The sequence below is a fragment of the Cyanistes caeruleus genome, chromosome 2 (assembly GCF_971803275.1).
Source record: "Cyanistes caeruleus chromosome 2, bCyaCae1.hap1.1, whole genome shotgun sequence".
Lineage (NCBI taxonomy): Eukaryota > Metazoa > Chordata > Aves > Passeriformes > Paridae > Cyanistes > Cyanistes caeruleus.
Window position 1 is genome coordinate 62,143,279 of NC_141702.1, and position 11,553 is coordinate 62,154,831.

The window sequence follows — 11,553 nt, forward strand, 5'->3', positions numbered from 1 at the left end:
CTGAGGGGCGCGGGGAGCGCCCCCTGCTGGCCAGGAGGGGGCCGGCCGGGCCGTGTGTCCGTCTATCTGTCCGTCTGTCTATGGTGACCTACAGCCTGAAAGGCCACCTCCATGGCCCCTTAGTACTTCAAACATCCCACAGCTGCCGTGAGGAAGGGCTGCAGACGTCGGGGCGGTCGGGGCTGCTCCCTGGCCCAGCGTGGAACGGAGTGCTGGCCCCGGTGCCCGGGGCTGAGCAGTGATGCCCTCCCCAGCCCTCCTGCTTCCTTGCCTTTGGCAGGCCAGCCCAAAGAGCCGGCCTGGACATACACCTGCAAGTCAAATCCCTTCTCAGATTGAAACTGCTCCTTGGGCTCCACCAAGGCTTACCAAAGTCCGTGAGGCCCGTGGGGCCTGAACTGTGCCCTTACTTCTGGGCCTCTGCTCCTTATCCCCCAAAACTGCCAGGTTTGTTACCTGGCATGCAATTAACCAATAAATACACACTCGAGAGAGACATTATTTATTTCAGAGTTGTGTGGGCCTGAGTTTTTGGGGGTATTCCATGAATCAAACACCCCAACTATCAACACTTTATTATTTATACATTTCAGCAAACAAATGCTACAGGTTACATTCTTATTAATTAATTAGTTTTCTGTCTTCTGATCGTTAATGATTCTCTTGCTTCTAATGCTAATTAGTGAGTGTGTTTAGTCTTTCTCATTTGATCCACTGCATTTCTTGGGTCACTGGTCCATGAGCTGGTGGTCAGGATCTCCCCCTGCCAGAACTACCCTTTACATGGTCGGAGATGATTGCAGTGCAGCTGCTGAGCTCTGCCTTATAAGTTTCTTCCTTATATTGTGAGTTCTGCCAAATTGCCCTGTGGCCTGTAAGTTCTGCATTCTTTGTGTCAGCTCTAAGTGGGCATCCTTCTTCCTAAGCCTTTTTAACCTCTCCCAGGGTCTGAGATCAATGAAGAATGTCAAGCTCTAAACCTGGCAAGCAATGTAAACCTGGTAAACAAGGCAATTCTCCTACCAAGTGATTTGTCTTTCTAACACTTGGACATCAGTTAGAGCTTGCTTGTTAGCTGCTGTCTGTTTTAACAGATTAAATCTCCCTTGTTGATTAAGCTTGGAAGTATTTAAAGATTAAACATCAAAGAAAATCCTTTTTTAAGAATATGTCACATATTCCTCATTTTGCAATACTACAATGGCCTGGCTAATAGAACTGGGCTGCTTCCTGGTGGCTGTCAGAAAGTCTTTCAGCCCTGGAACATGGATCTCCTAGGATCACCACTTCCCAGATTTTTCCTCAGAGGAACCACCAGGTATTTTTGGTTTTGCAGAGAGGGGATAAGAACAGCAAACGAAATGTGAACTGTTAAAGCAAAATGGTTTTAAATGGATCTCACGAGTTATTGCAATATAAATTATTTTAGTGTTTATTACCTCGTTCTAATGGTGTAGTTAAAACTATTTTTGAATTTCTTTTAGGCAGCCCTTTTGCCAAGCCTCTTCTTGATCTCAAAGTATCTGTTTGCAAAGGAGGAGCATGTCAGTGCTCCAGGGCATAAAGAAAGGTGCATATTGGACAGAGGCACAGGGTAGGAGAGGTGGCTGCTTTGTCTCATTGCTAACATGGGAGTGTGCCAAAAAGGGAGCAGAAGGGAAATGATGTCTGAACAGAAGAGAGGAATCCGTGAAAGGAACAGAACAAGGAGTGGTTACAGGACTGTGTGGGATGCTGTGGTGCTGTACTAGAAGCTGGGTGGCCCAGAGCAGCTATACCTTTGATGTAAATGCAATCACATCACAATTACAGCTCTTTGTTAAGTGAGAACTAGTCATGTCTGACTAGAGACAAAACTGACTGCAAACACATGAGCTGGGGATTGCTTTGAGTGCTATCTGTGAAAATTTGGTGGCTAGAGTATGGTGGAAAACAATGAAAAAGTCAAAGAAGCACTTACAGTATGAACCTGATGTAAGCAACAAAAATGCTTCCTCAGTGTTCCGGGAAACAGGACTTCATGTTTGCTACGTAAAGAAATAGAATTAAATCAAAGAATCCACAAGTGTGTTATATAATTCCTTTCTTAATGGCAAAAAAGAAAAAAAAAAAAGCCATCATGATCATCTCAAATACTTGCTAAATATTTGAGCAAAAATCAGCTCAACGCTGAGAAATACATGAAGGCATATCAATCTCAGAGGGAGTAAGGGTGGAAGGAAACCAAAAGAAAACAATGTAAATGAGGATGAAAGTGGTGGGAGTTTGGAAGACTAAGCAAAAGAAAAGTTTAGAGACACTTGAGAATACAGTGAGCGCTGGAAAGACAAATGGCAAATATAGGAAAGAGAAATGTTGACATCCATGGGGAAATGATTTCTTTACATGGACATAATATCTCTATCAACATGTTCCAGAAACTAATGGCAGAATCAGAAACAGAGGAACATTTGCATTAGAAGGCAATAATGCACTTTTTTTTTTTTTTTTTAAATGAAAGATTAAGGAATTTGTCAATTTTAATTCCACAGAAATTGCAGAAAAAGGAAAAAAAAAAAAAAAAAAAAAAGCAGTGCCTCTGATTTGGAAGAAGGAAAATTTTTAATATGTTCCAGAATTTGACCACAAAGAGAAAGGCCGTGGTGGTGGGTAACCCAGCTCCCAAAGCACTCCAGGGTTCCTCAGGCAGTCCCATGCCAGTAGTTGTTCTTCAAGGCTGTTGATGGTAACAAGGACTTCTTTAAGTCCTGAGGGCTTGGGGGTTTTGGCACACTTCTGACTCTTCTGAAGTGTTTGGAAATTTGCAGAAGAACAGCAAGCAATGACATATTAAGCACCAGGGAAGATACTGACAAGGTTGTGATTAAGTTATTTTATTATTATACAAATCACTGATGAAGTGGGATTTGTGTACCATTGGTAACATGGTATCTAGCATGTACTGAGCACATGACAGTAATTTATTTTTCTCAGTAGTTCTATATACTGTATGTTTTATAAATATTTTTTTTTTACCCGAGATTACAAATTTCAATTGGAAAGAATAATTCCAGATGTATACTGACATATACAGTGAAAAATTAAACATGTATCAACCAAAGAACATGGCATATTATACAAACAAGAAGTTAGCACAGTGATTTTTATTTCACTTGCAATGCTTGAAAATATCAAATGATTAGTTTAATATTGCATGAATTTGAAAGCTTTGACTGGACATTTATTTAAGACAACATATAACTTATTTCCGTAGGGAAAAAAAAATAATTTTAACATAGCAAATATATTGAAATCTATTGTCTTGATCTTGATCAGCATGTTAAAAAAAATAACACATCTAATTGTAGCCCACTTTGTTTTAAAAGGCCCAGTTTCAGTCAAATCCAAGACACTTAAAACTTGTTATTCCATTTATTTAGGAGGTTTACTTTTGTGGGTGAGAATTACAAGGCTGATAATTTATCTGTGTTTGGGACTTATTCACTAACACTTGATGGTAAAACATTTGGTAAGAATTTTTTCCAGAATTTTCTAAATATTTTTGAATTCTGTCATCAGGATCTCAACTTTTTATGTTTGGAAAACAAATGGAAAATATCTGATTGTTATTATTTCTATTTATTTATATATATATTATACAGGAAACTACCTCCTCCTTTCTGATTCTGAAATCTGTTTTATTTCCTTTATCTCACTTCAGCACAAGGAAATCACTTCTAAATTTAATGTTTATTAGCCCTTAAGAATAAGCTGTTGCACACAAAAACATCTGATGCCTATATAAAGTCTGAGACCTAATCTAACCAAAAACACTTACTGCATAGAATAATTTTAATATGCAGAGTTCTCTTTTCACTGTTACTCTAAGCAGCTTTAGTCAGAGAAAGGAAAATTTAGATGTGACACAAGCAGCAGAAAATTTTGTGGGCCCAATTCTGCAGTCACACACAAGCAAAGCGCATTGAAATCAAATCATGATTGGGCCTAGGAAAGGCTTTTCTCCAAGATTTTATTTTGACACTTTTAAGCTGCTTATGCAAAATTGTTAAAAAGCCCTTTTCTTCCTTCAAAATGAGATCATATTGAATTGGTAAAAATCTCCTACATGCTAAGCCAAAACATAATGAGGCGCTGTGGTCAGCACAAAAATACCTATTTTAAAATGCTATTCTTTCACTTTTAAAAGGAGAATCTGAGCCAGCAGGTGACAGTAGCTGAGCCTCTGCAAAGCTGGTATCTATGGATATGTTGTCACCCCAGCCTAACCAGGAGTCTCTGCCCCTGGGGGCAGGTTGCATCTCAGTGGCACTTCTTGGGAAGATGCTGGAATGCTTTCTGGTACCCAGAGAGTATCCACTATTATTGTTCAATTCTCAAGCCATAAGAACATGTAAGAAATTTGCAATATTTTTTCCTGGAAGGGCAATGACCTTATTAACTCCTATGGCATGTGTTCAGAAAAGCTGTGAATAGAAGTATGTTTATAAATAACCTCCTCACACATAGACACTCCTCTAGAGGCAGAACTATCAGAGGTGGCAGGTCATGAAAATATATTGCTCTTGGAGATCTGAGTGCCTTTGACCTTGACATGGAAACAAAGATTATTTTCATAGTGTGCAAGTGTTTAGACTCCTCAGTTTATGTCAAGTGACTATTCTGCCTCAGTAATCATGAGCATGGTTCTCTTCTGCAGCACTGCATAGAGGACAGGAGATGCTTTTTGCTGTGGTTTGAAATAATTGTTACAAAACTGCAGGTGGACAGAGCAGTAAATGAGTGTGAGTGGTTGACATCACTGAGTTTTTAAGAAACCTAGCCTTCTACATGAGATCTCAAAAATTTCAGCAACGCACAAGATCACTGTAATCACGGTAAATGTGTACATCGCAATAAGAAAGATTGTCTTTTCAAAGTGCTCTGGCACCATGCACCGGGTAATGTTAAACTTTTTTTCAAGTGCTCCCACATCACACATGTAGATTGCGTTCACTTTGAAACCAAAGAGCTGAATCTGAAGCCAAAAAGCCACAACTTCAAGGACAATCCTTAAGAAAACAGAAAAGATATAAAAACCAGTGTAGGATGACTTTTGGAGAATATCTTCCTGTTTGATGCTCTTACAAGCAGCGTAAAGGTGAAAAAAGGCTCCAGGTACCAGTACAATCACCAGCTGCAATGCCCAGAATACCTAAAATGTAGCAGAAATGTAGTTGTCAGATTATCTACAACTGCTTTGGAACAGCTAAAACACATGCATATTGGAACATTTTGACAGTCTTTTTTAAATATATATCAAATGCATAAAAACTTAGATGACAATAAAGGTAAAAACGAGTTATGTTTTGATTTGAAAAGTTAGTTGGGTTCTGAAAAATGAGGATTACTTTGAAGGACAGGAAGCACAGCTCCATATTTAGTCACAGATAAAGGGATATTAAAAGGAACATATTAATGAAAGCTAGTGATAATTAGCTTAGTCAGCTAGTACTTATATGGAACAATCATGTTTTAATTTTTGCAGTTTACTTTCTTTACATTGGATTTTAACCATGAAATAAATGACAGAAAAAGATAATTACCTGAGGAGTTATAGGTCTGAACTGGTTGTAACAAAAAAGATTAACCTCTCTCTTGTCTGGGTCGCAGCTGAAATGCAAGGCCTCATTTCCATAAACAGCAAAGCCCAAAACACCAAGAAAAAACATTCGAATTGAGCCAAAAAAAAGAGTGTGGAATTGTCCAATTACTGTTGGCGGCCTGAGCTGCAAATCAGAGGGTTCATTCAACATAAAAAAACAAAAATGAAGAGTGTTATTGTTGGAGGTCTACTTGCTCTTTTTCATTATCCAAAATATTTGTTTTATTCTACTTGTTTTACAGGAGACAGTTTGCCTATGAAGGGTGCAGTAGCTCTCTAAAAAAAATAATGTTTTACAACACTTTATTGTTCCTACTAACTTTATAAAAGCTTTAATTTGTCTAGCGCTTGCCAGTTCATTTGTTTCACTGCCTTTATCTGTATTCCGCTGCTGCAGAAGGCGCCAGACAGAGCTGAGCGCTTCGACCCAAAGTCTATTCGTTTTGCTGTTGTACTGATTCATTCACATGATGTCAGGTGATGGCGAAGCACGGACCGCCGTGCCACCATCAAACCTAACCATGCTTCGAACTATACTTATTCCCGCGAATTACAGTTCAGTTTTCCCCGAAGGGGCGGCAGTGGCCCCTCTCCGGCCGCCTTGCCCGCCGTGCTGGGGCCGCCCGGGCGGCACCGCTGTCCCGTGTGCGGGGCCGGGGGCGCGGCGCGGCCTCCGCGCGTTTTGGGGCCGGACCCGCTGCCCTCGGGGCGCGCCCCGCGTACTCACACATCCCTCCGAGAAGCTCCGGATGTAGTTGGGGGACATGGCTGGGGAAGGTGCCCTGTGTGGGTGGCGGCGGCCGGAGCCGGAGCCCGCCCTGGGCCCGACCCCGACCCCGGCCCCGGCTCGCTCCGCCCTTTGCCCCCGGGCGGGCCCCCGCGCTCGGGCCGGCAGCGGGAGCAGCAAAAGCGGGGCCGGCCGGCGCCCGCCGATAATCCCCGGGCAGCACCGTCAGCAGCGCCTGCCGCCAGCGCCGCCCCGCCGCCGGCCGCGCACCTGCCCCTGCCCCTGCCCCTGTTCCTGCTCCTGCCCCTGCCCCTGCCCTGTCCCTAACCCTGCCTCTGCCCTGCCCCTGCCCCTGTTCCTGCTCCTGCCCCTGCCCCTGTTCCTGCCCCTGCCCCTGTTCCTGCCCCTGCTCCAGCCCCTGCCCTTGCCCTGCCCTGCTCCTGTCCCGTCCTGCCCCTGCCCCTGCCCTGCCCCGCTGGCCCCTGCCGGCCTTTCACCGCCGCCCCGAGGTACCGCTGTATCCACCATCAATCAGCCCCTCCTGCCCCCGGAGCCGCTCCCCGCCCGGGCTCCCAGCCCCGTCCCGGCTGAGGCACAGCGCTCTCGGGGCTGCCGCCGGCGGGAAGAGCCAGGACCCGGCTAGCCGGAGCATCTAGAGCTTATCAACCTTTTAACTAAGTCCAATAAAAAAGGATGCAGCAGGACTTGGAAGCTGTAGATCCACGCTTCTGAATTCAAAGAAATAGAAATTGAATTAAAACAAATAATATTACCCACCTCAAAATTGCTACAAATAACTTAATGGCAATAATTGCTACTAATAATTTGCCAGCATACTCAGTATGTGGAGCTGAAGCAGCTCCAGAAGAGCTGTGCATGCAAGTCCATGCATGTGCCAGACACTCCTGCTGGTAAACTGCCGCAAGGAAGTACTTCAGCTCAGTAGTTTGAACCCAGTGGGAATTTTATGGGAAGATGGAGAGTGGAAGGATGGAGATGAGAAACCGGCAAAGGGGAAATGCTGGTTTGTCATTCACCCACTCGTATGCAGTAATTTATTTGGCATGCGCAGGAAAGCGAAATCGGGTTACCAAATCCAGATTGGGGCAGTTACTCTTTTGCCTCTAAACTCAAAAGGGAGCCGCCCTGGTAATTGCAGCATGACTTCCAGCTGATGTATCAAAAAGCATTGTTCCCTCTGTCATGTATGCTCATAGTCATGGAAACATGGACAGAAGAAAGGAAATGATGGGAACCGGTTCATTTATCTATGGATTTATCTGTTGTGTCCCTAAAAGGCTGCATTAATGACATGGTTGAAATAACTGTTGTAAGACATCAGAACACCCTTTGTAAATGGAACCCACCCTGCATCTACTCAAGTGGGTAAATTACAAAGAAAGTGAAAAATGCTCCAATAAGAGCATGTTATTTACTACAGCTCCTATTTCAGGCAGTTAATTAAATGTCTGTCTCCTGGAGTACTGTAAAAGGTGCTGTATTGGTTTTTAATGCAATCTGCATCTGCTGCTCTGCTGCATAGAGAGAATGCTGAGGTTTGTGTATGCCAGATGAGCTAAAAGCAACAATGTCTCATAGTGTGTGCGACCTGCAAAAAAGTACCATGGTTCTCAGTGTGGTGACTAACCTTCACCAAAATGCACTGATTTTGGTTACAGTGAATTGTTTTTCAATACATATGGAGCCTAATTATCATCCAAATGCAAGTCTAGTGTTCCCACAATACTACAAAATGACCAAGTTAGTTCAGCACGTTTAATATCAGTAATATTTCAATAATTTAATTATTTAAAAATGTGAATTTTAAAAATCTATTAAAAATCTGCTGTTGAATGTATGTCAAAAATAGTTATATTTGAATTTATTAGGATCTCTTTAAGTAGGAATGTTTAAAAACACAGTAGAAAAACTCAACAACTCCTAGTTTTTAAACAGAGATAAATCTTTCAAAGCTTTTTATTATGCTTGGTATAGTAGTGATTATTTGCACATTAATTGATGAATATGAACCCATGAAGTTTGGTCAGTATTTGCTTCCAGCATATATAGAAACAATATTTCAGAACACATTTCAGGTAGAAATCTGCATTATACAAATGCTACTTTGTAACTTTTTATTTTTAGGTGAGAATCACATCATTACTTACCTGACTGGATGGTCTAATACACGACAATCAACAGTCAACCTCAGTAACAATATGGAAATTTGAATCTCTGTCCTGTGATAAAGATGCTAAAAGAAGACTTAGCTGGCAATGCTCTGATTTTTTTTCTAGGAATACATAAGGAATACAGCTGCATTGAAATTTAAAAAAAAAATAAACTAATTCTAGAGAGGTTTTCAGATAAACCCAACACAAAGCCCATGGGTGTCTGCAGTAAAACCCCCCTGAGTGTGATGAATAGGCCCACAATAAAACTGTCACTTTCTTTGAAATGGCTCCAGTGTCATGTGAGCTCAAGCACAGGAATCCCATTATCTTCGCACTAGGAGGAGCTAATAGCAATGTTTTTCTTTTGTCGTGTGTGTTCAATAATGTGCTTTGTAACACCACATTAGGAGGATAATTTGAGATGGAAGTAGAGTAGGCTGGCACTGTGCAGTCCTTTTGAGTGCAGTCTGCTGAGGGAACTCAAGCCATTCCTTGGGACTTCCTTGACAGAAAATCATTATTTGTTTTGAATCGGTAAGAGCAGCTGTCTGTTAGTTGTCTATCATTGACAAGTGGGATGGAAGATATTGGTATCACATTTGTTTCTAAGTGAGTCTGAAGCCTGGATTGTGACTCCAGTTTGCAGTTTAGCACTGTGCTCCTCAGCCTTTTAATGAGTTTAAGTCCTACTGAATGAATACGGTTTAAAACAAATGGAATCTAAATGCATGCATAAAGCTACAGTTGCGCTTAGAGGGATGACCTGTGTCTTTAACATTAAGCACCCAATTCATTGCTTTATTAACGTGGTTAAATGTAATGGCACCTGTTATCCTCGTGCCATGAACAAAAAACAGCACCATGGAAATGGTACACAAAACTGAACTGGTATCAGTAAGATAAGGTTTTGTTTCCCTAAAGGGAACTTGAATAAATATTGGAGAAAGACACTTCTGCCAGCTTTCCAGCTTTGTCTAGTGCTGGAAGCACCTGAATTTCCATTTTGGTTTGCAGAGTTCCCTCCATCAAAATAAGAAAGCCTCTATTGAAGTAACAAGAAAAAAAGCATGAGTTGTTCTAGGTTATTGTACATTTGACTGCCTGGAAGAAATCACTCTCTGCTACAATGTGTGCCCACTTTTCCCTGCTGTATCTATCTGTGTAATGTGTGTTATTACAAAATCTATCAAAGGTTTGGTTCCTAATGCTCAGTGTTTAAAATCAGGTTGTATTTGTTCCTTGGTTGTTGTTTTGTTTCTTTTTTAAATTTGACTGATGATCAGGCCTTCAAACATGATCACATCCAGGGCTCCATTGGAACCCAGTTTTCATTTAATGTGCAAGTACACATACTTAGGGTACTTTCTGCAGGTAGTTTTGGTGGCAAATATACTTGGCTCTTCATGGGACTACAGATGTTGTGATGTGCAAATCTGGAATTAGCCCTGGAATTATCAAGTGCCTTGAGCTGCATAAATGTGTGAAAAGAGTGTTTTTTCCTGTCAGACCCACTTCTCGGTAGAGGGCGTTTGTGAGATGTGTGGAGTTCCTCATTCCTAAATGAACTGATTATGAAACCCTACATTTGGGAATTGCTGATGAAGTGAATTTGCCTCTCACATTTCTAAGTTGTTGTGGTTTCTGCCCTACGGTGTTGCACTCCCAGATGCTCTCCATCTGTGGTGGCTGATTGTGCCTGTGCAGTTTCTTTCCCACTGGGGAGGGTCACCTGTGGCACTCTCTCCCTCACTCTTGTGCTAAGAACTGTGTCAGAGCTGCACAATGGAATTGTCTCTAGGCTTAATCTGAAATAAGATCCAAAGATATGGGTGAACTCTTGTTTGAAAAGAGAATGATGAACAGTTTGTATGTGGAGGTCTGAATTCTGACTGGTTTATCTCAGGGTCTGTGGATCTTGTTAAAAAGACGCCTTTTTACCTCTGCAGGAAATTATATTCACACTGGTTGAGTGTATTCCATTGACTTTACACAGGCATCTGCTGAACAACATTAGAAGCATAATCTAACTTTCTGTTTTCCCTGAGCTGGAGACACTCACTTTCTTCAAAGCTTATTTCCTTGCTGTTAGAGTTCTAAAAAACATGGAGTAGATAAAATCAGTACTGATAAAAATCAGGAATGTAAATTTCTACTGAAAATGTTTCTAATTCTTGAACCTTAGGAATTCCATCCAGTGGACTAAAGGACAGATAAAACTCACTAGGATAGAAGAAATTCTCCTGGAAGCCAGCAGTAGGAGTGGAGGTGACGTGCAACAAAAAACAAGGAATCTGACCTCTCTCCATGCAAACTGCAGTATGTTTATATGAATAGAAGTTTTAAAAGTGTTCTTTTGTTGATATTCATGCAAAAAGACTCAACTTCCTCTTGTCCAAAAAAGCAATATTAAAGATATGTTGAATTTAAACTATTCTCCTAATGGGAATCATACTGTCTGTTAATATATAAACCCATTTTCAAACAAATTAGCAAAAGGACCAGACTCCCAATGTTAAACTCACAGTGTTAAAGACTTCTATTAGATCCAGCCAATGGGGACAAAAAAGAGTGATTTGGATAACAGAAACATGACTGTTGTTGATCTTAGAAAATGTCATGTATGCTCAACAAAGTAGATGGTCACATCAATTTATATAAGTATGTAAGCCATCAGTACGGCTGCCTCAGAGGGAGCACAGTTGATTTAAAACCGTGTGAGAAAACTTGATCAGTAACAAGAGTCACCTCCAGAGGAGCTGTGTGATGACTGTGATGAGCTGCTTAGTGGTAAAGGTGAAGTGTCTAGCCTGATCTTCACTGAGGCCTAGCACTGGTTGGGTTCAAACAAATTACTCAGCATTATATGAATCAGTAATTTACACACCTTTAACACATTTATATATTCAGGGATGTGAGAAGAGTTACAAAGATCAACAAATAGATATAGACAAGTGTAACTTTTAAGAAAATCTTAGCAAAAGCTTATTTAAGAGGAAATCACTGATTTAATT

The 11,553-nt window shown here is 41.4% G+C and overlaps 1 protein-coding gene and 1 long non-coding RNA gene across 2 annotated transcripts; one reads left to right on the forward strand and one right to left on the reverse strand.

Annotated features, from left to right (window-relative positions):
* Positions 1–11: 11 nt before the first annotated feature.
* Positions 12–10,970, forward strand: LOC147654856 (uncharacterized). Its single transcript, XR_015283278.1, has 2 exons — positions 12–1,318; positions 10,725–10,970. It is a non-coding gene; the product is annotated as an uncharacterized LOC147654856 (long non-coding RNA).
* Positions 2,858–6,479, reverse strand: GJE1 (gap junction protein epsilon 1). Its single transcript, XM_086877367.1, has 3 exons — positions 6,369–6,479; positions 5,583–5,765; positions 2,858–5,191 (listed from the first exon to the last, which is right to left on the reverse strand). Exons 1-3 carry the CDS (start codon positions 6,405–6,407, stop codon positions 4,796–4,798), a joined length of 618 nt encoding a protein of 205 aa, XP_086733493.1. The 5' UTR covers positions 6,408–6,479; the 3' UTR covers positions 2,858–4,795.
* Positions 10,971–11,553: the final 583 nt, after the last annotated feature.